Consider the following 26,596-nt stretch of genomic DNA (forward strand, 5'->3'; position numbering starts at 1 on the left):
TTGTCGAAGGCTGTGATATGAATTGGGAAAAAAATCCTTGACACCAGTGTGTAATTGGTACTTAATTTATCGACCCCGAAACGATGAAACATTGATCCCCCATTTCAGGTTTATTTACCTTTTGTGTAAATTTGTTCCAGCAAGGGGCTCTATCGACACCAGTGCGTGCGTGCGTGCGTAACTGGTACTTAATTTATCCCTAATCCTAACCCTAACCCCAACCCTATCTCGTGACAGCCTTCCGGCATCAGTCGCTAGCTTTGGTTAGGTTAGGGGTTAGGTTTAGGGTTAGGGTTAGAGTTAGGGATAAATTAAGTACCAGTTACGTACTGGGGCCAGTCTAAACAACGGCAGTAATTTGTTATCGATATTGATAAATAAATTTACTAATAATTGTAATGAAAAAAAATCCCACCGTGGGGCCGGTAGGTTAGCCTGATATCGAACTCACGAACGCTACATTACGAACAAAACAGATGTTGTCTCGGTTTTTAGACGCAGCAAATGATTTCAGCTCAAAAGAGAGGATAGGATTGGTTAAAATTCGAAAAATTAAACTACGTTAAACAAACGAATTACAAATTTATCAAAAAAGCCAAGTGAAAATAATGTTTTCTTTTGACACATTCTACCAGTATACGAAGTTTAAAAGTGTTTAGTTAACTAGAAATTGTGTTGAAATCTGGCTATCAAAAGGAAAAGATCCGGATGTTGAAACACAAAAACAGTTTTTGCAGTGGGCTGAATCATTGCCTCTATGACCAAAACTTAGCATTTCTCAAATACGACAGTGATGTCGATTGTCTTTTTTGATTAGAAGTATTTCACTTCTTATGTGTTCCATGATGTCAGATGATCAATAATGAGTTTTACTTGGATGTTCTGAGGCATTTGAGAGAAGTGGTGCAAAGGAAGGCATGGGCAAACATAACTTGGATGCTGCAACATGATAACACACCTGCTAACGCATCACTCCTAATCTGTAACTTTTTGGCAAAGCACAAGAAAGCTTTATCGTTCATCTTTCCTATTTGGCTGCAGCAAACTTTCCTTGTTCCCTAAGTTGAATTCCACCCTGAAAGATGGTCATCAGACAAAAGAAGAGATTGAAGAAAATTCACTTTGAAAGCTGTTTATTACACCTGAGAATATATTTCAGGACTCTCTTCAAAAATGGAAAGCTGTGTATTAACAATGAATGAAACAAGTTTGATTAACTTATAAGTGAGATAGTAAAATGTTTTGCAAAAAGTTCAGTTTTGTTTTGGACAGACCTCATATGTTAGTATTTAAGATAATAATATCATTTTGAAATACTCTGTCTTTGAAATCATTAAGTTAACTAAAAATATTAAGTAATTAAACACAATTAGTGCATTATGCATGACTGACATTTCAGGTTAGTTACCTAAATCAATAAACTATTGGTTTTTCTGCAGAAATGCTGAAGTTAATGTTTTATAAAAAATACTATGCTGTGTAAGTGATCAAACATACTAATTAAATATTATCACTAGAACAATATTTAAAAAAAAATTTAGTTTCATTTTAAACTCGCAACACGTTGTTTATTCAAGCAAAATATGATTTTGCTGTCGTTATAAGACAGAATTACTATAGAAATTTCACCTGTTATATTGGAAATTTTGCATTGGTAGAATCGGTTGAGTGACAGACACAATATCTTACTATATTTGATTGCATGATTTTGTTTTGCTTTTACACTGAGGGTCAATGAAATAAGTCCAGGCGAGACCTAGGGTTGATATACTTGACTGTATACTTCCTTAAAACTTATGGTCTTGTGATAATGTAAGAAACCAATATCATTGTTATTAAAGCCCAATAGATTAAGAACTCCTTTAATTTTTAATTTTATTAATTTTTGGAATATATGCAAAAAACTTTTCTGTCACTTTAATTTATTTTTCTGTTACTTCTTCATCCTTATTCCTTTCTGTTTGATTCTATTATAAGTATTATGTCAAAACTTTTTTATACACATTTCTCTATTCATTCGCTATTTGATAACTGTGTGTAAATTTCATAAATGTTTGACATATTCTTTCTTAGTTATTCTTTTCTCATCTGGACAGCTCTACTTCCTGAGTCCGAGTTAACAATAGGTAAGTTAAAGCCAATTACCATGATAAAGGCACATTTTGTAGTGTCTGTTTATTATTATTATTATTAGTAGTTAGTCTTACTGTAGTAATTGACACGACTCTAGTGTGCAACCATAAAACACAGATGTATGGTGGTGGTGGTGCAGTATTATTAATGTATCTCTATGTTTTATTGGTTTTTGACTAACACTCATTTGATCCTTTTCTTTTAGGTAACTTAACTGGACAAGATAACACTGAAGACAATGTAAAACTGAAGTCCACCACAGAAACTTTTTCATCAAATGAAAATTCAAAACTCAAACTGTAAGAAATATTTTTTTCTAAATTGTTCAAAACTGGGGTTATGGAAGATGGTTTATTACCATTATATCCTATCATCATCATCATTGGTTTAACATTCACTTTTCCTTTCTTGCATGGGTCAGACAGAATATATTGAAGCAGAGATTCTGCTGCTGGATGCTCTTCTTGTGATGAGCCCTCACCTGTTTCCAAACAAAGTATTATTTCCCTATAGTCAATGATGGTAATTCTCATTTTCCACCGTCATATGATGTCAAGACAAGGGCACACATGCATGTGCACACACATCAGATTCTGCCTACCATATCCACTCACAGGGGTTTAGTTTTCCCTTTGCCCAGGGATATAGTAGAAGGCCAAGGTTCTGTGCAGTGAGGCTACACTTAAAAGCATATGATTAGGGAGCAAGTTTATCAACCACACACCCATGCATCCCGCTTTATCAGAATATGTTTGACTTATGATTATGCTGTATATTGACATTTAATTACACTACTGCTAATTTTTCTATATATCACTACATGGTCCTCTGCTGGCTGCTTGATCTGCCAGAAATGGCAGTCTAATTTTTCTCAAATTACATCCTACCATCTTAAAAGATGTGGGGTACATTGACAATGTAATTCTAGATATAAGAAGGGAGGGAATGTTGTGGTTGGTTTGCTTTGATCATATATGTACTCAGGGCTGACTTGAGGCTGAGCAACAACTTGAAGTGTGGGACCAAGTTCAACTTATTTTGCAGGCTCTGGCAAAGAATGTGATGATTAAAGAGTTTACTTTGTTCTCTATGAAGAATTAGTTTCTCAGAGTGAGAATCAGCAGCAGCTCAAGGCAAACTGACAAATATTTTTAAAATTATGTTCTTGGAAAATTAGTTATTTTTTAATATCGTCTGTTGAGTTTGAAGATAAATGTATACCACTAGAATAAGAATAGCCTGGGCAAAGTTTAGAAAGCTCCTACCCCTACTGGTGACAAAGGGTCTCTTGCTCAGAGTGAAAGGTAGATTGTACAACGCATGTGTGCGAACTGCTATGCTCCATGGCAGTGAAACATGGGCTGTGACTGCGGAGGACATGCGTAGTCTTGAAAGAAATGAAGCTAGCATGATCCACTGGATGTGTAATGTCAGTGTCCATGCACGACAGAGTGTAAGTGCCCTGAGAAAAATGCTGGACATAAGAAGCATTGGATGCGGCGTGCAGGAAAGATGTTTGCGTTGGTATGGCCATGTACTATGGCCATACTATTCCATTGGACCTCTGTCTAATCATTAAAACATTGATTTAATGATCCAGCATTAAGTGCTGCAGCATGTATTTGCTGATCTTGGGAAAGTCTCATCTCACTTCTCTCTTCAGACTCTTGACTTCAGATTTCTACAATCCTCCTTGATTATACTTGTTTCTGGAGAGATTAAGTCTTTTCTTTGGTGGCATATTTTTTTCAATATTGTAAACAAAATATTATGTACATAGAAAAAAATTATACATTAATCCCTCTTTTTATAAGCAGTTGTATGTATGTAGTATGTTTTTACTTTTGTATGCAGTGCAAATTAACCAAATAGAAGCACATGTATGAACTGCTAATTTAACGGTAAATGCCACAATAATTATTATAGATAAATTTCTTAATATATATATATATTAAGCACATGTATTAAATGTTAATTTAAGGGTAAATATGTAACTGTAAATACCTTGCAATTACTGTGATAATTATTAACTGGTAATTGAACAGTAAATGTGTATTTTTATATACCTCTTTGTTTTTTGTCAAGAGTTTCACCTCCAGCCGTTTGTTATGTCACTGACACACCATCCTGCTGTGGAGGCTGTAAAGAAAGAAAGTTGCTGATGCATAATGCTGTTCACATTAGGATGTAAATTATTCATTTATTTTAAATATTATAGAAATAAGAATACCTTAATGTTATCACATTAGAATTAAAAGTTAAACAATGAAAGTGAAACAATATTATAGCCTTTTCACATTATAGATGATAAGCAGCTTTCTTTATTATAGTACAGATGTGATTAATTTGGCAAAACATTACTTTTATTGAAACATCATCACTCTTGTAATGCAATAATTTGTAATTTTGGTTCAAATTGAAAGTATGAAACTATTTTCACTTTCTAATGAAACCTGGTCATTGTAGAGCAGTGTCTTTCAAATAACTATAGCTGGTTATTGAGATAACGTAGAATATATGTAAATGAAAATATAGTTTATTTGGTAGCCCAAAAATTACTGAATATTTTAATACCCCATACGTCAAAATGGGCGACCCAATTTTTGAATGCATTATACGGTTCGTTTACTAAACATTAGTAAGAATACCTGCAGTGTACTTTGTTAATATAATGCCACTTACTCCGTTACCAATTCGTTAGCAGATTATTAAGCTTCGAAAGAAGGATAATTTAAGTATTGGGTCTATTGCAAAGATTGTTAACAAGTCAAAAAGTGTTGTTCACAGTATTCTTAAGGTCTATGATGATTGTGGTTCGTGTGAAGCAAGAAAGTCTACAGGTAGGCCAAGAAAAACGACCAAGAGAGAAGATCGTGCTATGATAAAGTTGGTTAAAAAGTTGGTTTAAAACTGCTGCTGCTGTTTCTCGGGAAATGAGCATTGTACTGAAGAAAACGTTATCTCGAAAAACTGTCTCGTCGTTTAGTTGAACATGACCTACAAGCAAGAGCATCTGCAGTGAAGCCACTGATCAGCTCCAAGAATAAAAAGTGTCGTCTTACCTTTGCAACCGAACATGTGTTGTGGTCTCAAGAAAAATGGCAAACGATGCATTTCAGTGATGAATCTAAGTTTGTTATTTGGCTCAGATGGGAAAAGGTCCATTCGTCGAAAAGTAGGTGAAAAATTGTCGCCTAAATGCCTTAAGACTAGTGTTAAATTCGGTGGAGGAAGTGTCATGGTTTGGGGGATGATATCTGGGATGGTGTGGGCCCTTTTTGCAATTACATGGAAAGGTAAATGCAGGAGTTTATAAACAACTTGTAAAAGATCATGTCTTGCCTGTGCTGAGAAATTCAACTAAGCGACCACCCATATTCATGCAGGACAATGCCCCATGTCACAAGGCTAAGGTGGTCATGAACTTCCTCAAGGCTGAAAAGTTTAGTGTTATGGATTGGCCTGCTCAAAGCCCAGATCTCAATCCTATTGAAAATGTGTGGAATATTCTAGAATGTTTGAAAGCCAGAAATCCTAAAACAACCGAGCAATTATGGAATGCCCTTCAGGCAGAATGGAATAAGATCACCCAGCAAGAAATTGAAAATTTAATTTCATCATGCAGTCGAAGATGTCAAAGTGTGATTGAAGCTAAAGGGCTTCACACTAAATATTAAATAATTCCAGTATTCTCTGTCATTTTTGATTATTTTGTTATTTTTTCAACTGTTCTGATCATTTTGGCCACCATGGGTTATGCAGTAAATCACTAAATCATCCATAACTTTTGCATTATCCTCTCAAATTATACCAAAATCTCAGACAATAACAATTAATATCGTATTTATTGTCTGTGAATTATAGAATATAAAACAACTTTGATAAAAAATTATACCTACTTTTCTGATGAAAACTGCCATTCGGAACATTTTGGCCACAACTGTATATATATATATATATATATATATATGACAGACTTCTTTCAAACTGAAAGTATTATCTCACATTACAATACAGATGTAATACTGAAATAGTATAAGAGATAAAAGATTGCTCCGGGCTTGCTTGAGGCAAGAAGTTGATAATTTTTGGGCCCATGACACTGCATGGACTCTAAGTAAAGCATGTGTAAAGTTTGAATGAAATTGGTTGTTTAGTTCTCGAGTTTTAGGGATTCACACAGACTGACACACACACAGACACACACATTCTCATCTATATATAGATATATAGATTCAGTTATTCATAAGTCTAAAAACAGCACACTCTGAAAATTTTGGGGAGCAGTAATATTTTATGCAGTCATTACCTAAAAAAATGCAGTTGACCCATAAACTAACAACACATACACCTTTTGTATGTGTGTTCAATTTTGTTTATATATATATATATATATATTGGCAAAAACGGTAAGATAACAAAAGAAAGAAAGAGACCTCAATATTATGTAAATAGAGGAAATTTATCTGTAAAATAATATGTGACAATTATTCGGTAGCCAAGTTTCAGATGCCGAGGTGGAAATCCACACCACCATCTCTTCGGTTATCTGGCCATCTGAAAAACGCTATGAAAAAAGACGGTTATACAAAGGGAAATTACTGTGTTATAATTCTGCTTGCGGACCCACGTGTGAATATGTATGAGTGGGCAGTTTTAGATGTGTGCGTGTGTGTGTGGGCATAAGAATGCACATATATATATATATAGACGTTTTTGCTTAGTATTTTTCCATTTTTATATATATAAACAAAATTGAACAGGCATACAGAAGGTGTGTATGTTGTTAGTTTGTAGGTCAACTGCATTTTTTTTAGGCATAAGAGAATATATTCTCAATGCACCTGATGTTAAGACACCTGAAAGTAAGTCACAGGCAAGTGAGACAACTCACATTAGGTCCCTTTTCTGAGCAACAGACATCAATGTTTCATCATTGTTGTGACTTTTCAATGCCACGTCCTGAATAAGGTTTGAAAACCATTTAGCATTTACCTAAAAAAACACAGCCAACCCATGACCTAACAAAACACACACCTTGTATATGTGTATTCGGTTTTGTTTATATACCTTGAGCTGTTTCTAAGTTATATTTGAATTTTTTCCATGGCTTGAAATGTTGGGACATGCCAGCAGATGGTTTTCAAACCACTTAGCTTAGAGTCAAAGAGTCTTAGAGTCATAGAGTCTTCATTCCCATCAACTCTATGCGACTCCCACATATTTGACCTAATCTTTCTTGATTTTTTATATTTCTTTAAATTTTCGTTTTTCTATTGTGTACTTCTGGCTTCGCTGTTCATTTCAGTTGATATCCGCTGTAAAACTGTAACTCATTTAATTAAAGCAAACTCTCTCAAATCAGAGAGAGAGAGAGAGAGAGAGAATCATCATCATCATTGTTTGAACATCGACTTTTCTATCCTGGTCACATGGGTTGGATGGGATTGCAAATATGGAAAAGTGGGCTATAAAAGAATGACCATGCATGCATGTATACATACATACCAATTATCCATTATCCATTATTCTATTCCAGTTTGGATGAAATGGAAAGGAAGAAATCAAGATTGGTAATCATTTTTATTCTCATTACTGTCTATGATCTAAGTTAATTGAAATTAACTATTTTCTAAATAACCAATTTGAGATTTTCTTACTAAGTAAGCTGTTCCCTTTTACTGTTACTAATTTTTACCCTTGTCTTATGTTCTCATTCTTTCATCCCCCAATTATTTGAATTTGGGGAAAGGTTTGTAAACTAATTGACAGTATAAACTATATTTACAATGTTTAAGTATGCTTTAGTAATAGTCTTACTGCATCTTAGTAAATAACTAGTCTCTCTAAATTATTGTTCTGTAAATAGTAAAGCTACTGTAAATTCATAAGTAATAAATACTTAATACATTGTTTGTAACTTTCTGGTATACTTATGATATACCTTTTCTAAAAAAGTTATCTCAAAAATGTAAAATACCTGGGCATGCTATAAACAAAATTCTTTAATTTTAGATTTTTCTTTGCAAATTGTAAACATGTAAATGGTTACTTTATAATATTCATAAAAGAAGTTTCCTTTATCTCCAAAGAGAGGTTCCTGGTAAAATGAAAGATTGCAAAAAAATTTTAGTCTTTCTCTTTAATGGGGCTGTTTACAGAATACCCCTTACCACAGCCTTTACTAACAAACTACTGTTTTAATTTTCTTGACATTAAAATTTTGCAAATCATTCTCCTAGTGAACATAGAATTAGCTCATTTCCATTTTGATGTACCCTCTCCTTGCTCAAAGCATTTATCTTAAAATTTAGAAGTACTCTACTGTGTGTTCCATTTCCCAAAACAAAAGAGTGATATTTCTCATTCTTCTCAGATTGATAATATTTCTGGGGATCTGTAAGAGTATGGAGTGTGAAAGATTTACTGAAACATCTTTGAGTGAATCTTCCATTTGCCAACTATTTTTTAAAGCAAGGTCTGTAAATTTTTAAAGCAGTGACTGCTTTGATATCATCAGAATTGTCACCAAGCCCATAAAACATTGATACTTAAGTAATTACACATAACACTAATTAGAAAAGTCTTTGATGGAATGTAGCATTTGATACTTTTATGAAATATCTCTCAAACTGATCGTTTGGTAAATTCCTCAGCAACCATTCCAATTAATGCTACTGGTAACATGTTTATTCTACCATTTCAGCTGTGATGTCAAGGTTCCTTTATGTGTTCAGATTTTACAACAGCATGGTTCAAATTTGCTTAGGCCAGAGCTAACACATTATTTAGCATGCAGTCCTTAGTGTTCCTGTCAACTGTTATAAAAGTAGAAGCATACAAAGGAGAAGAGGCAATAAAAAGGGTAGAAAATTGATAGCTTACAATCAGAATGTATAACGAACTAAAAAGGATAGGAATAACTTTTAGACTTGTTACATCAGTGACACAGACTTGAATTCTAATTGAACCGTTTCATTTCACTTACTCCTCGTACTAGTTGTTCTTGGCCACAGTCGTCAGTAGTTTGGAGAAGATTGGTCTTCACCATGATTTTTGCTTACACCACTTAAAGGTTACAGGACAATTTTATTTAGTCAAGAATGAAAGGGAATTAATTACAAAGTTCTGTTATTTGGAGATAATTGTTAGTTGAACAAAGGTTATGAAATTCCAAACAATTTGAAAACAGATACTCTTTACTCTTTTACTTGTTTCAGTCATTTGACTGCAGCCATGCTGGAGCACCACCTTTAGTTGAGCAAATCGACCCCGGAACTTATTCTTTGTAAGCCCAGTACTTATTCTATCGGTCTCTTTTGCCGAACCGCTAAGTAACGGGGACGTAAACACACCAGCATCGGTTGTCAAGCAATGCTAGGGGGACAAACACAGACACACAAACATATACACACACACTTATATATATATACATATATACGACAGGCTTCTTTCAGTTTTCGTCTACCAAATCCACTCACAAGGCATTGGTCGGCCCGGGGCTATAGCAGAAGACACTTGCCCAAGATGCCACGCAGTGGGACTGAACCCGGAACCATGTGGTTGGTTAGCAAGCTACTTACCACACAGCCACTCCTGCGCCTAAAAATAAGAATAATCTGGTAATTTTGGAGAGCTAAATTTATGCTATGCTGGATTGTTTCCAAAATCTAGTGATTGTGATGAGAATGACAACTATCCTGTTGTTTTTGATTTATGAATAAAACAGTTTCAGTACCATTTTAATAATTTTCTTATTCCTTTTCAAGCTTTTATTAATTTTATATTTGTTTTTACTGCTTCAAATTACAGAATTCAAAATTTGATGAATCTTCTCCAAAAGTAAATTTTGTTGCAAGGCATCAGATCCGCCCTAAAAGGTAAAAAAATATAGATCGTTTGTTATTTGGGTGAATATTAAAACAACACTTAAATTCCAAATCCTGTTGGATAATCTTTCTCCTATAGAATCAGTTTAAATGATTACAATGTATGTCTGAGCTCTTGGTATTGTATGGTAAAACCACATTGGTTATTTTCATCACTGTAGATTACCATCTTTTGTTTCAAACAACTAATGAAGTAATTAATCCTGAAGTATATGAATATTATTGTATTGCACATTATTTTTTTTATATTATTTCATGTCTCAGTAATTTTGTTTTTCTAAAATATAGATTTACATTCTGAAACTTTTCATCCATATTTCCTTTTAACCTTAATCTCTATGTATTCAATCTATACACAAATATACGAAGCCTGTATGTGCTTAATTCAATCTGTATACATCTATTTATCTATAACTATAAAAGAGAGTTTGTGTGTGTGTGTGTGTGTGTGTGTGTGTACCTCAATGAGGCCAAGACTGAATATATAAACAAGTGCCTGTCCAACAGTGATTGCATCATCCATACTCTCAACAACGCGCCCTTAAATATGGTTTCTGATTACAAATATCTTGGGCCATACATATCATCATCTGGAAAAGATTTTCTAACTAGAAAGGGTATGGCCTGGTCAGCCTGTAATGACATGCATAAGATCTGGTCATCAAATCTAAGTAGAGACTTCAAACTTGAAATCTTCAAAGCCACAGTCGTACCAATTCTACTATATGGCTCAGAAACCTGGACGTTATCAAAGAAGCTTAAGAGGCAGTTGGATGGAACCTACACTCGCCTCCTTATGAGAGCTCAAAATCTCTCGTGGAGGCGCCATCCAACCAAAATGCAAATATATGGGAAATTACCACCTGTGTCATCTCTTGTGAAAGGTTAGAGAGTCCAGTTTGCTGGACATCGTTGTAGAGCTGAAAACGAGGCAATTTCTACTCTTCTCCTCTGGAAGCCATCTACTCGCAATGCCAGAGGGCGCACACTCTCGTACTCTGATGTAATCTCCAGGGATACAGGCATCCAGCAACAGGACCTCCATAATGCCATGATAGACCGTGAAGTCTGGCGTAGCATGGTAAATTCCATTGTCTCGACCACGGTCAAACAATGATGATGATGATGATGTGTATGTTCCTTAAGCATTCCAAAACTGAGTTGCCGTTTTTGACGTATGGGGTATCAAAAGATTCAGTAAGATTTTGGCTATCAACTTAACTATTTCATTCACATATTTGCATTACAAAAATTTAACATTAACATTTTTCTTTTAGTCACCTATTGTAAACGACATTTTGTATCACCACCACAATGACGATGACATCACATTTTCCATACGAGTGTGTTCGCACCGCACGCAGCATGTTCATTGCCTACCTTAGGCTGATGACTGACAAGTATATATGTGTGATAGTGTATGTGTCTGTCAGTATACATCCATTTTTGTGGTGACTGACACGCACACATCTAAAGACAGAGACAAGCATCACGTATGCATTAATGTACATGTGTGTGTATGTGTGTGTCTCTTTCTCTTACTTTATGTATGTAACTTCCCCGTCCCCAAACTTCCTCACCGATATTGAAAGTTTACTTGCAGCCCCTGGATTTCAAACAAACAAACAATGTTCACTTTCAAGAACTGCCAACTTGAAGGTTTGGCTTATTTAGCACCACTCCCAATACTCGCAAATACATCTGGAAAAAAAAACTATTCTGCTTATTATAACAAATTTGGAAACTTGGCAAAGTAGAAAGCCTCAGCGGCTCTTTCAATATAATTACAGAAATGTTATCCCACTCCTTCTAACCAGTTTCAAGATAATGTTTTTTTAACAGTCCTTGTATTCTTCATCACTGTGAGAGCATCGCACAACCTTTTTACTGCATTACTCAGTATTCTACAGCCTATAATGTTACACAGTTCAAAAACAGCATCTTCCTTTTTATACACTTGGTTCTGCATTCATTTCAAAACTGTAAAATAAGTTATTTTTGTATGAAAAATTGAATTATGCCTTCTGAATTTTCTTGGACTCTCACTTTCTTCACTGTGGCATTCATTCACCTGTGAATTTTATAACATTTAGTACATGTTCCAAATAAATGTTGACTTCATGTACTTTCTTATATTGGTGATGCATACTAACTTTTGCTAAACTGGTGACTTTCCATTTTTTTATAGCATAACTATGCTACAGAAAGTATGTTTTGCACCTATATTGACTACATTCCGTTTTGCTGTTTTCAATATTATCAATTCTATGAGTCTGTGTGTGTGTGTTTCTGTGTTCATTACGTCTATAGCAAACTATAGTAAAGAACTTTTTACGCTGTTTTAGTGAGCCCACATCTAATGAAGTAGCCATCCTTATGGTTGGTGATCCCCATGAAACATGGTATTCTCACTCGTGTTCAAGATAGCAACCTTAGATGTGTTCCACAGACTCATCCCTCTTATGATGCTCTCCAGTATAATCTTATTCTGTGGAATAGACAAGATGGGTATTATTTCAATATTCCTCAAATTGAACCTGCAACAGAATAGTCAATTACAAACGAAAGGGTGTCGTCAAATGATTTCTATTTTTACCAAGACCAGAAAAATCATATCCTTTCTGCCATAGGCACAAGGCCTGAAATTTTGCAGGAGGGAGCAGTCGATTACCTTGACCCCAGTGTCTCACTGGTACTTAATTTATCGACCCCAAAAGGATGAAAGGCAAAGTTGACCCTGGCAGCATTTGAACTCAGAATGTAAAGACAGGCGAAATACAGCTGAAGCATTTTGCCCAGCAAAACGATTCTGCCAGCTCACCCACCTTTCAAAACAATCAAATCAATTACACATGTCAAATAAACTTTATTTTCATTTACATATTTTCTACATTATCTCAACAACCAGCTATAGTTATTTCAAATACACTTCTCTACAATGATCAGGTATCATTACAGAATGAAAATAATTTCTCACTTTCAATTTCAACCAAAATTACAAAGTGTTGCATTACGAGAGTGACGATGTGAAGGTAATGTTTCTCTGAATTAATCGCATGTGTATTATAATAAAGAAAGCTGCTTATTATCTATCTACCAAATGAACTATGTTTTTGACTCAACAATTCTTTTTTACAACTAAAATAACCTTGCCAACTAGGTTGGGTCGCACAATTTTGAGTTCATTTCCAGACAGTATTTTGATTTGCTTCTAATGTATCATTTTCGTTCAATGTTTTACACATGCATAGAATTCTATTCAGACAAACATTTATAAAAATGTACGCATAAATATTGTATTAAAATAAGCCACAAACAAAAAAATTTGCATTAAAATACATCAGTTTTTTTAAAAAAAGATGTATGCATGTGTATTTATAGGTAAAGGTCAAGAATATGCACTCCTGGTGTTTACAGTTAGGGTTACGCCAAAAACAGGTGGTGTGTGTATTCTTTACCTCTGCCTATTTATGTATGTGTATATGAAAGATAATGTGTGAGTGTGTGAGAGAGAGAGATAGAGTGAGTGAGTGCCACTTGCACATACATGCAAAAAAATTTCATACATCACAACACACACCTTCATTCACTCTCTCTCTCTCTCTCTCTCTCTCTCTCTCACACACACACGTGCGTCCATTACACATACATCTTACACTTTCTCCTCTCACTTCAAAGCAAATGTCACCTTTTCATTTTATCCTCTCTTTCAATTTCTGCTCTCTTCAAAGCATACAGAAATTAAACCAATTTTATGGAAATTAACAAACAATCATATGATCTCATATATGTTGAGTTGACAACTTTGCTTCTTCAAATGAAAGAATGCCATAAAACAGCTTCCTTTGACACACACACACACACACACACACACACACACACTCTAGGTAAAACTTCTGTGCAAATTATGTTAATTCTTGCAGTGTGCACGTGCAAATTTGTAGCTCCAACCCAATTGAAATGATCTTTTTACTATTGTGTAATTTATGTTTGTGATGAGTGTATTTAAAAATCTGATCTTCAATATAAATTTAAAAGGAAGTTTTCCCAGAAATTCTGTCCTTTACCTCTTCTTTCTATCATCTCCCTTCGCCCTTCACTATCAAAAGAATAACTTCCATTATTTCATCAACTATACATCAGCTATGCCGATTCTGCCCATAAGAAAGGAGCAAATCATACAATGTGCTTGTAGGTCATAACACATGGGTAACACTGGTATGCATTGCTAGTATAGTCTATTTGTGCTCAGGAGGCGCAATGGCCCAGTGGTTAGGGCAGCGGACTCGCGGTCGTAGGATTGTGGTTTCGATTCCCAGACCGGCTGTTGTGAGTGTTTATTGAGCGAAAACACCTAAAGTTCGACGAGGCTCCGGCAGGGATGGTGGTGATCCCTGCTGTACTCTTTCACCACAACTTTCTCTCACTCTTACTTCCTGTTTCTGTTGTACCTGTATTTCAAAGGGCCGGCCTTGTCACTCTGTGTCACGCTGAATATCCCCGAGAACTACGTTAAGGGTACACGTGTCTGTGGAGTGCTCAGCCACTTACACATTAATTTCACGAGCAGGCTGTTCCGTTGATTCAGATCAACCGGAACCCTCGTCGTCATAACTGACGGAGTGCTTCCATCATAACACATGGGTAACACTGGTATGCATTGTTAGTATAGTCTATTTGTGCTCAGTTTAACATCATAAGCAGTTTTATTTAAAGTGTTATGACTCTTAGAAGTATTTTGTTTTATGTATAACTAGCAGTATCGCCCGGTGTTGCTCGGGTTTGTAAGGGAAATAACTATATAAGCATTTTTAGAGAGTTACTTCCCTTATAGATGCCAATTCGGGCTTTCTTAGCCATTTCTGTTTTGGTGTCTTCAAGCCATGAAGTCGTTGTTCTAAAAGAACGCTGGTCTCCTTGACAACGCTTTACGACGTTGATTTCCTTACACTCCCTTCCCCACAGCTTCACGAGGGAGGGAAGGGGGAGAAGCAAACAGGTGCAGCTGTGAGCGTGGACGCCAACTCCGCCGCCATCGACACACGAAAAATTATGCATTAAAATGGAATAAAAAATGATGTTAAATTATTTTTAAAATCGTAGGCTCATCGTAGACACGCGCTAATACTCAGACGGGCTCGATATGAATCACGACTATAAGATACCCAAATTTGGTTAAACTGCACCGCAAAATGTGGGAGGAGTTAGGAATCTAAATCATAGGAGACAGACACTCACACAACTACAGTTTTATATATATAGATTTACCAAGTTTCGGGCTACTGAGAATAACTTGATGTGGTGTTTCTTGGGCATCAGCAATAAATATGAAATTAAAAAAATTGAAACCAGAAACTCAAAACATCTTCAGATTTTCATTCTCTGGGAGCATATTCTTCTGTCTTATGATCATTGTTGTTGTTGATTGATGCTTTTATCTGGTTGTTGTTGTTGTTGTTGTTGTTTGAAGCTCAGTTTCAAGCAAAGTATTTATTTTTTGGCTGTAAATTTGCTTTAACCTAAGGCCAGAACTCTCTGAAGTATGTGTGCTACATTTAGTAATACTATTTTGGAGTGTGTTTGAAGTGTATGATATCTGGGACCCCACCTATTCTATGTCTATGTTTGCTTAACTGTTGCCTACTACTCCAGTTATAATAGAGATGTTCTTTTTATTCATATTCATCATTAAATCCTTGTACAGTACTGGACTTTTTATCCAACTTCTAGGAGTTAAGAATTTCCAGAAATCCAGGAATTCTGTGCAATATACTGTACCCTGAATTGAGTAAACAAACCTTGTTTTTGAAGTTCGTTACTTTGCATATGGTGTATTAAAAGTTTTCTTATTTAATTTTTTGAGTAGATTAATGAATATTAAACATAACCTGCTTTAGAATTGCATTAATTTGTACCTGTATCTCATCATCATCATTTAGCGTCCGCTTTCCATGCTAGCATGGGTTGGACGGTTCAGCTGGGGTCTGTGAAGCCAGAAGGCTGCATCAGGCCCAGTCTGATCTGGCAGTGTTTCTACGGCTGGATGCCCTTCCTAACGCCAACCACTCCATGAGTGTAGTGGGTGCTTTTTACGTGCCACCCGCACAGGTGCCAGATGGAGCTGGCAAACAGCCATGGATGGATGGTGCTTTTTACGTTCCACCGGCACGGGGGCCAGGCGAGGCTGGCAACAGCCATGAATGGATGGTGCTTTTTATGTGCCACCGGCACGGAGGCCAGTCGGGGCGGCGCTGGCAACGGGCACGATTGGATGGTTCGCTTACTTGTCACTGGCACTGGTATCACAGCTGCAATTTCCATTGATGTTGATCAACTTCGATTTTGGTTCTGTTAAATAAAATCCATGTTCCTTACTGTCCTTCATTTATTTTTCATCATATAAACTTTATGCTGTCTAGTACAATATATTTTAAAGAATTTTTAAGAGGATTAATAAATATCAAACAGACCCTGCTTTAAAAGCTTATTAATTTGTATTTGTTAAATACAACTTTTTACTTTTCATAGTTTATTTTATATCTTAAATATTTACTTGGACTGTCTCTAGAAAACCAGCAAATCTGGTCCCGAGCTTGTCAGATAAGTGGTCTGGTACTACTATATTTTGAAAATTTCTCAGACATTTTCAAAGTAGTGTTCCAATCAAAGAGACTGAGAAATCACTAAAGAGAAATTCTTTTGTAGCTCCAACTTTTGAAATAGTAGTTGCCTGGTTTGTTTTGATTTCTCTGACAGTTAGCTGCTGTCTCTGAGTTTTCCAGTCACAGATTTTGCAAAGTAGTTATAGTGTCTGTTATTTGTCTTGACTAGTTTTATTTATTTATTGCCCAGTGAATAACTACCTATTTGATTATGCTGGAGACAACATAGTCAATTGCTTTCAGGAATTCCCTGTATGACTGGTATTATTTATTTATTTGATTGGTTGACTTTGAGAGTTGACTTAGTATTTATTGTACAACAATTATGTAAGAAATTTCTTTTAGCTTTTAGCCTAATGTTGTCTTTCTCTTGCATTTACCTAAATCTTGCTTCATCTTTGCAATGTATGGGTTTACTTTACTGGCTCCTTTTAAACATATTTTGAAATTTCAGATTTTTAGCTGATGTGCTGTTCTTAACTTCAGTTATTTTTCATATTTCCAATCTATAAGATGTATCTATTTGCTTCCTTATCTATAGAAAGAATTTCTTTCTTTCTCATGTTCCCTAAATAATTTGTAAAATCTCCCCTTATTTTCTAAATGGTACATTTTGTCTTAACTCATCTTTAGTAAATTTTTAAGACTTACCAATCTGAAAGCTGTTGTTTTGTAAGCGTGTGTAATGCAGTACAATTGCACTTAGATTCCTGTTTAAAGAGATCTTATGAACTTTTCAGATATTTATCAATATTTATTTTCTGGAAAATCCACTCACTTTTATGCTGTTTATTAGACATTGCCTCATATCAACTTCTGCCAACCTCAAATGTTTACAGAGTATTATTCAAACAGACTTTTGTTTAGTAGAATTATAACTCAATATATTCTCACCATTCACTTCAGTAAATTATTCTAGTAATACCTACATACCCAGGTAGTGTATTTACCTTTATTTACTTCTCAGATTCTACAGTAAATATTATTTCTCCAGTGATTGCTCTGTTATAGAATTTCTGACCTATGAAAGAACTTAAGTATTTTTCAAACACTTAGGAGTTAAAAAATATTAGTTGTCCAGACCTACATTTCTGAGAGCCATTAGTATAGCTGTTTCTTTCTGAAACAGCTGCCAGGAAAATAAAGTTGTTGTATCTTTTCTATTATGAAAAGTATTGTCTATAACAATTCCATCACTCCAGTCTGTCACAGTTGCTTTAATACTGCCTACTTCTCTTCGTCTTTCTCCTTGTAGTTCATCTGAAGTTAAATCCAGGCATCACCAAGAAAATCTCATCCAGTTATTGCGTCAAAAATTTGAAGATGTAAAAGAAGATAAAGCGTTTTCTTTGCACGATACTTTAGAGAAAATAGAGAAGTAATTAAATATTGCTTAAAGCCTATTTATTGTAGATATGTTACTCAATTTAATATGTTTTCTCAAAAGATATTTATATAAAAGAATTGCTTGAATTTCCTTCATTATTGCAGAGAAAATTTGTTAGTCTGTCAGAGCAAGTATCGAGCAATATCAGCAGACCATTTCAGTTACCGCCATGTCCTGAATGAAATGCGTAGGAAAACAGTTTCTCAGTTCAACAAATTTGATGAAAAGATTGTTCCAGATAATAATTGGTGAGTTGAGATTTCTAATATTATAAATTAATTTTTTTTTACCTTCATAGCTATTGGAAAAGGGTAACCTATTGTAAAGCTGATGTATATAGATGGCATTCAAATTGATGAGGCATTCCATGTTTTCTGTCCAGCCCATAGACTAGCATGGGAAGTGGACATAAAAGGAGGAGGAGGAGGGAGAGGTGAAGGATGATGGTGGTGGCAGTGGCTGCAGTCATGTGATGATAATGATGTGAAAAATCATAAATTAAAGCATATGGGTTAATGTGATGTTTAATTAAAGATTTAAGGAATTCATCGAATGATAGTTGTGGGTTGCAAATTAACATAATTATTACTGAAAAAAGTGATAGACTTGATGAAGTTCTGAACCTCTGTTTCCCTTGTTGCAGGCACTCTTCTTAGATAAGATATTTAGTTTGTTTAAGCCTCCATGCCTATTATAAATCAAAGAGTTGTATTTCACAACTGCAAGGAACACAAGCTTATTAGACACCTCAGTTTTAATAGTCTTTTCTTGAACTACTATTTACAAGTCACCCAAACCCTGGCTTTCATCATTTTCAACATCATAATTTTTATATTTGCTTTCCATACTGGCATGAGTTGGACCATAGTTGCCATGGTCCAAGTCAGCTCCTGTTGAGAGTAACTGCCATCTAAGATGGTTCAAAGGATCCTGTCTTGCTAGTACCTTTCATTTTTTAGTTGATCCCTAAAACTGGATGCCCTTCTTATCACCAACTCCTTTACAAAGTGTACTGGATTCATTTTATCATGGCACAAACACTAAAGATGTTATCATTCCTCAGTAAGACCATGTTGTCCCTGCTTGTTTGCCAATCATTTTACTGTGTGCACTGGGTACATTTTATCATGCTGCCACCACCAGTGAGGCTTCCTTATATCTCATAAGGCCAGAAGTTCCCCTCTACTCTCTGATGTGTTCATTCACTCAAGGTGACAAGTGTGTGAAGATAAATAGAAGAGAGTTAGAGTTACTTGAAAGACAGGGAGTGAGTGATAAGGAGATAACTGATGGAGAGAAGAATGGATATCAAAGACTGAGAAGCCAGCAGATGTAGACTCTGGTAAGGATATATTATTAGGCAAGTGCTCTGAATGTGTGCTCTGAATGTTAACTCTTTCTTGGGTTGGCTTTGACTTTTAGCTTCACTTCCTCTATCAATAAAATAAGTACCACTGGGGGCTGATTAAATTTACTACACCATTCCCTCAAGAAGCTTGTACTCTTGTACAGCTGTAATTGATTATTATTATTATTATTATTAAGGTGGTGAGCTGGCCGAGTTGTTAGCATGCCAGGCAAAGTGTTTAGCAGCATTTCGTCTGTCTCTACATTACATTCTGAGTTCAAATTCTGCTGGGGTTAACTTTGCCTTTCATCCTTTTGGGATCAATGAAATAAGTACCAGTCAAGTACTGGGGTTGATGTAATTGACTATCTCCCTCCCCTGAATTTCAGCCCTTGTGCCTATAGTAGAAAGGATCATCGTCATCATCACCGTCACCATCATCATCATTATTATTATTATTATTATTAAGGCAGCAAGCTGACATTCATTTGTGTATCAAGCAAACTGCTGAGCTGCATTTCTTTTGGATTATTCACATTCTAAGTTCTAATCTTTCCACTGATGTTAACTTTGCCTTTCATCCTTTTGGGGTCAATAAAATATATTATCAGCCAAATAATTGTGTTTAAGTAATCAAGTAGCTCACGAAAAAGAAAAGAAAGAAATTGCTGGCATTGTGCATAAGTTTAAAACCATTATTGTCATTGGCATCAGGTTTGTGGAACTTCAGGAGAAAATTCCGTCAGCTTTAAAGTCTCTCTGGTATTATAAAGCAATACTTCATAAGCTTTCCAAATTCAGTTTTGTAAGTATCCTATATTTTCTTCTTCTTTTCTAACTTCATTGGGTTGTAAATACCACAGCAAGTTAAAAAAATATTTAATAGACATATATATATATATATATATATTAGACAGACAAATTTATTGATTATATAGTTATCACTTTGTATCAGTGATATTTTCTCCAGAAATGGAAGGCATACATTAAGTACATAAATTAATGCAAATGATGGAAGCACTCCGTCGGTTACGACGATGAGGGTTCCGGTTGATCTGAATCAACGGAACAGCCTGTTCGTGAAATTAACGTGTAAGTGGCTGAGCACTCCACAGACACGTGTACCCTTAACGTAGTTCTCGGGGATATTCAGCGTGACACAGAGAGTGACAAGGCCGGCCCTTTGAAATACAGGTACAACAGAAACAGGAAGTAAGAGTGAGAGAAAGTTGTGGTGAAAGAGTACAGCAGGGATCACCACCATCCCCTGCCGGAGCCTCGTGGAGCTTTTAGGTGTTTTCGCTCAATAAACACTCACAACGCCCGGTCTGGGAATCGAAACCGCGATCCTATGACCGCGAGTCCGCTGCCCTAACCACTGGGCCATTGTGCCTCCACTAATGCAAATAACAAACTTGATAATAATGTAACTTTTTCAATTATATGGGTTTGAGTTTTTCTTATGAAATATATGACTCCATATGCATGTTCATTTATAGCCTGCTATGTATTGGTACTCTAATTATTGATATCAATGAAATATTTAAGTGTTAATTATATATTTTCTTTTTTTTTTTTAATGTTCATCTTAAATGACAATTACTTCTTGTAAACCCAAATTGCCTCAGTTTCTAAAAATAACAACAGGTTTTATAACTGCTTTGAGGTTAACCCATAATGAGCGGGAGGTGTATCCAACTTATAAAAAGAACTGATTCCATTAAAATATGTAAACCTTTTAATTTGCTAAAACCTTGTCATCTCTGTTAGGTTAGAAAAATGGATGCTAACTAAAAAGAAACCATTCTGATAAAAAGAATATATAATTTTGAAATCTTATCCATGTTTTGCCTTCAAGAAAGAGCTTTGATTAATTCCTATAACTTTCAAGATAAAAAAGAATTCAATGTACTTTTTCTTTTTCAAGAAATATTTTTAAATTACAATCTAATATGTACAATTGTGTAATGTGATCTTCAGGTGAAATTTGGTGAGAGGTTAAGTGCTTATAAGTTCCTGAAAGTCCTCTCAACATTGGAACCTTGGGATATATGCAGTCCTGATATCAGTGCTGCTATAGAATTTTGTCGAGCAAAAATTACTGATATTACAATTGAAGAATATGAGATTTGGTTCAGACAGCAATTTCCAGCTATTTACCGACCAGAGACAGCTCCTGCCTCCACAAGGAAATCCAACTCTCATCATGCCTTTAGCAGGACTTTGACCTTAAAGACGTAATATACTGTGCCATTGTTTTGTTGTTCAATGTAAGAGTTATTTCATTGGTTGTAATAGATATTTAACAAATCTGTAATAATTAATTGGATGAGGAAATGAGGAGGAAATGTGTTGTGTTAGTTCTGTGATCCATCTCTGAGATGTTTGTTGTTGGATGCAAGTCAAAATGGTATATTTAGTAAAATACATGTAAATCATATATCAGTAAATAATGTAATTTTTCTTTTTATTATTCAATAAATTTATTTCAACCATGAATCAAAAAATAATGAATAAATAAATTTATGTAAATTTTATAACCTAAAATGGTTTACCTGCAGTTATAATTTAATTACAACTATAATTTTATTCATTAATAAAATCAGTCACAGCTAATCACTGAGAGAAATTGTCAATTCATTTCATATCTTTTTCTCACAGCATAATTATTTTTGATGATTTATTACTTAAATATCCTTTAACTTTTACTTGTTTTTAGTCATTAGACTGTGGCCATACTGGGGTACCTCCCTGAAGAATTTTAGTCAAACAAATTGACCTAAGTACTTATTTTCTTAAACTTGGTACTGATTCTATCAGTCTCCTTTGCTGAGCTACTAAGTTATGGGGATGTAAACACACCAACACTTGTTGTCAAGCAGTGGTGAGGACAAACAGACACAAAGACTCTTACACACACACACACTCACGAGGGGCTTCTTTCAGTTTCCATCTACCAAATCTACTCAAGTCTTTAGTTGGCCTGATGCTATAATAAAAGACACTTGCACATGGTCCCACATTTTTTATGAGCTAATTTCCACAAGTGCACTTATATACTAATTTCCACAAGTGCACTTATATACTAATTTCCACAAGTGCACTTATATACTAATTTCCACAAGTGCACTTATATACTAATTTCCACAAGTGCACTTATATACTAATTTCCACAAGTGCACTTATATACTAATTTCCACAAGTGCACTTATATACTAATTCCACAAGTGCACTTATATACTAATTTCCACAAGTGCACTTATATACTAATTTCCACAAGTGCACTTATATACTAATTCCACAAGTGCACTTATATACTAATTTCCACAAGTGCACTTATATACTAATTTCCACAAGTGCACTTATATACTAATTTCCACAAGTGCACTTATATACTAATTTCCACAAGTGCACTTATATACTAATTTCCACAAGTGCACTTATATACTAATTTCCACAAGTGCACTTATATACTAATTTCCACAAGTGCACTTATATACTAATTTCCACAAGTGCACTTATATACTAATTTCCACAAGTGCACTTATATACTAATTTCCACAAGTGCACTTATATACTAATTTCCACAAGTGCACTTATATACTAATTTCCACAAGTGCACTTATATACTAATTTCCACAAGTGCACTTATATACTAATTTCCACAAGTGCACTTATATACTAATTTCCACAAGTGCACTTATATACTAATTTCCACAAGTGCACTTATATACTAATTTCCACAAGTGCACTTATATACTAATTTCCACAAGTGCACTTATATACTAATTTCCACAAGTGCACTTATATACTAATTTCCACAAGTGCACTTATATACTAATTTCCACAAGTGCACTTATATACTAATTTCCACACCTCCTCTACATTTACTCAGTGAATCACTTATCAATACTTTAGTAAGTACAGTGATGTATGTGCTTCACTGAGTAGGTCTGATTAACATTTCTGGTTTAGGTACAAGGCTAACAGCTTTCAGGGAAGGGGATTAGTCAATTGCATGAACCCTAGGACTGGACTGGCACATTTTTTATTTGACTCTGGAGGGATGATAAAGGTCAGGTTGAGGTTGGTAAGATTTGAACTCAGAACATAAAGTGCTGGAATAAATACTGCAAAGTACTTTTTCTAATGTTCTAATGATCTGCCAATACACTTCTCTGGGGTCTTTTGATAATACCAGAATATGCTGTTTGATCTTATTACACACCCAAACGTGGCACTCATAGAATCATTTAAGGATTTGGAAAAAAAAAAATGTTTAGCACTATTTGTTCTAGATCTTTATATTCTGAGTTCAAATCTCACCAAAGTCAACTTTATTTTTTATATCTCCAGGGCTGATAAAGTAAAGTACCAATGTGATACTGGTGTCAATGAAATCATCTGCCTCACTTCCTTCAAAATTTCAGGCTTTTTGCTTCGATAAGGAACATTTATAACATATCCATTTAAAATATGTTTTATCTCTTACTTGTTTCATTCATTTGACTGCAGCCATGCTGGAGCACGGCCTTAAAGGGTTTTTGGTCAAACAAATCAACCCCAGGACTTATGCTTTTGTTATACGGTGCTGAGTTTTACAATCCTGTAAATAATAATAATGGTGTTTTTATATAAGCTTAAAGCAATCACCGTGCAATGACTAAGGAAAATATTTGGAGTCCCACATGGATAGAAAAGCCTACTTTTTTCTGTTGAGGGCTTATATGCCCTATTATTAGACTATTTTTCTTAGTCATTGCACAGTGATACTATAAGTTTTAAGCTTATATAAATACGATATATATATATATATATATATATATATATATGACAAGCTTCTTTCAGTTTCCGTCTACCAAATCCACTCACTAGGCTTTGGTTGGTCCAAAGCTACAGTAGAAGAGACTTGTCCAAGGTGTCACGCAGTGGGACCAAAACTGGAACCATGTGGTTGGGAAGGAAGCTTCTTACCACACAGCCCCACACCTGGCCATTGTAGTAAAATAATGAAATGATTTTGTTGTAGTTTCCCTGATGCATTGTAGTCTGTACTCTGCAATAAAGTCTTAGCATAAAATCTGTAGGTATAAGGTTTTTCTGGACGCGGGAAAAGTTTCTCTACAATTTAGCTCCTTCAGACTATCATCTCTTTGGCCTCTTGAAAGAGGGTTTGAGAGGCAAACATTATTCCAGTGACGAGGAAGTGAAAACTGAAGAAGTGGCTCAAAGAACAGTCAACAGAATTTTTTTCGGGGCAGGGATACATGCTCTCATTCGAAGGTGGAACATTGCTATTGAGAGAAATGGTGACTATGTTGAGAAGTAGGGATCTGATCCACAGAGGACCAGCTTCATTTTGATGTATGATACATGTTCCTGTGTTGGCAGTTATACCTGTCCTAAACAAAATGGCATTACGTTTTAACTCACCCTCATACATACATACATATATATGATAGGCTTCTTTCAGTTTCCGTCTACCAAATCCACTCAGAAGGCTTTGGTTGGCCCGAGGCTATAGTACAAGACGCATGCAGTGGGACTGAACCCGGAACCATGTGGTTGGTAAGCAAGCTGCTTAACACACATGGAAAAAAGTAAGTACTAAATTGAGGACAGAGCACTATTTGATTGATGTTCCTATACAGTGGTGAAGTTAGAGACAGTATGTATTGGTTATTGAATTATTGACTAAATGATAGGGCTAAGTGACTCAGGATATTGATGATGGAAGTAGTAGGCCTCCAACAATAACCAACAAACTGGGCAGTGGGTTTACAACAGGGAAATTTCATTATAGTTGTTAATAGATCTGTTTAGGGGGTTAAAGTACATGAATGGCGGGAGAAACAAATATGAATCCTGTGAGTTTTGCAAAGGTAATGTATTTGTGCCGGCATCATATCAAAACCATGTTACATTTGTTAATATTACCCTTAGTGTATATGGTTTTATAGTGCTTCCAATGAACATAGGTTGCACTCCCTGCCTCTGCCCATTTACAGGAAATCAGTTCTCACCACAAACCAGAAAATTTTGTATGGTACTTTCCCCAGTTTTAAGTCCCATACCAGCTCAGCCAAAGATGTAGATTTATGCTTATCAATGTTCTTAAACTAGTGGGTTTGGTTATATCTTCATTTAAATTGGGATTATGTAAGCTCCAATGTAATGGAAAGGTTTAGTATTAATAGAAACAGTGTCCTTATAAACTATATTCTTCCTAAGGCATTGATTATCAAGCAAACAATTAGAAGCGATTCTAAAATTACTTAACAGGGTTTCAGTATAATTTCCAGATTTGACTGAATTATAGGTACCATATGCTCCCTTGGAAGCTGCCTTTCAGAGCCACTAGTGTTGAACCAAACTGGGGTTAACATTTTACCAGAAGCTGTCCTAGGGTTCAGTTTCCTGTCATTCAAAGCAGTTTGGTGTGGCTGAGTAAGATAATTTCATAGTGTGTCTGTTGAATATTTTATGGTATTCAAGGGATCTGAAGATGCCATGTATATCTCTAGCAATATTCCACACAAAGGTGAGGTAAACCAAACTGTTCTCCTTTTATGTAACCTATTCTTATACTTTCTATGTGGAAGATCTAATTTCACCTCTTTATTTGGTTTAATGGTGTTGGATGTGATCCTTCATCTAGGACAGGGTACCAAAAGGGGTTCTATGAGATCTATTTTGTTTACAACTTCAGTTGCTGAATGTAAACATTGTAACCCACTACCGATGTGATCTATCGTATTGCTATCTGATGTAAGACCAAATCTAGTACATTCTGATTTAAATGGCTTCTGGAGGTGGTGGGTAGAACAAGTGCATGCACCCTGTGGGAAGATGAGAGATCTTCTCTACATACCCAGTGTCATTATAGTATTGGGCATTCTGCATTAGGATATAAGTACCAATAGTCTAGATATTCTTGTGGATGCACTATTTACTATGGATTTGATGATGGCTCTTGTTGATTAAAGTTTCAGTTCATGTACTGTGTTAGTGGTAAGACTACAAACCCATAGTGAGGTCAGCATTATATCTGTGTCATTATAATGTCCCTATCTATAGTAACAGATAGACCATTACTACTGAAAATATTTCTGATTCTTTTAGTTGTGTGTTCTAGATCAACTTTGCTAAACCTACAGAATAAGAGTAGGGCATCAAC

The 26,596-nt window shown here is 35.2% G+C and overlaps 2 protein-coding genes across 3 annotated transcripts in view; one reads left to right on the forward strand and one right to left on the reverse strand.

Moving 5' to 3' along the window:
• Positions 1 to 22,013, forward strand: part of LOC115209737 (coiled-coil domain-containing protein 60-like) — a 65,841-nt gene extending 43,828 nt beyond the window's left edge. For both annotated transcript variants that reach the window (XM_036501604.1, XM_029778242.2), the window contains exons 12-19: positions 2,097 to 2,126; positions 2,339 to 2,432; positions 7,673 to 7,706; positions 9,946 to 10,013; positions 17,940 to 18,062; positions 18,176 to 18,319; positions 20,134 to 20,224; positions 21,400 to 22,013. In XM_036501604.1, coding sequence (XP_036357497.1) covers positions 2,097 to 2,126; positions 2,339 to 2,432; positions 7,673 to 7,706; positions 9,946 to 10,013; positions 17,940 to 18,062; positions 18,176 to 18,319; positions 20,134 to 20,224; positions 21,400 to 21,660 — 845 coding nt within the window. In that variant the 3' untranslated portion in view covers positions 21,661 to 22,013. The remainder of the gene's footprint in view (positions 1 to 2,096; positions 2,127 to 2,338; positions 2,433 to 7,672; positions 7,707 to 9,945; positions 10,014 to 17,939; positions 18,063 to 18,175; positions 18,320 to 20,133; positions 20,225 to 21,399) is intronic.
• The window catches only part of LOC115209916 (transcription termination factor 3, mitochondrial), a 38,771-nt gene continuing 22,071 nt past the window's right edge, over positions 9,897 to 26,596 (reverse strand). Inside the window, exon 6 of the mRNA XM_036501605.1 lies at positions 9,897 to 10,006. Coding sequence (XP_036357498.1) covers positions 9,996 to 10,006 — 11 coding nt within the window. The 3' untranslated portion in view covers positions 9,897 to 9,995. The remainder of the gene's footprint in view (positions 10,007 to 26,596) is intronic.

Source organism: Octopus sinensis, linkage group LG3 (genome assembly GCF_006345805.1).
Source record: "Octopus sinensis linkage group LG3, ASM634580v1, whole genome shotgun sequence".
Taxonomy (NCBI): Eukaryota; Metazoa; Mollusca; class Cephalopoda; order Octopoda; family Octopodidae; genus Octopus; species Octopus sinensis.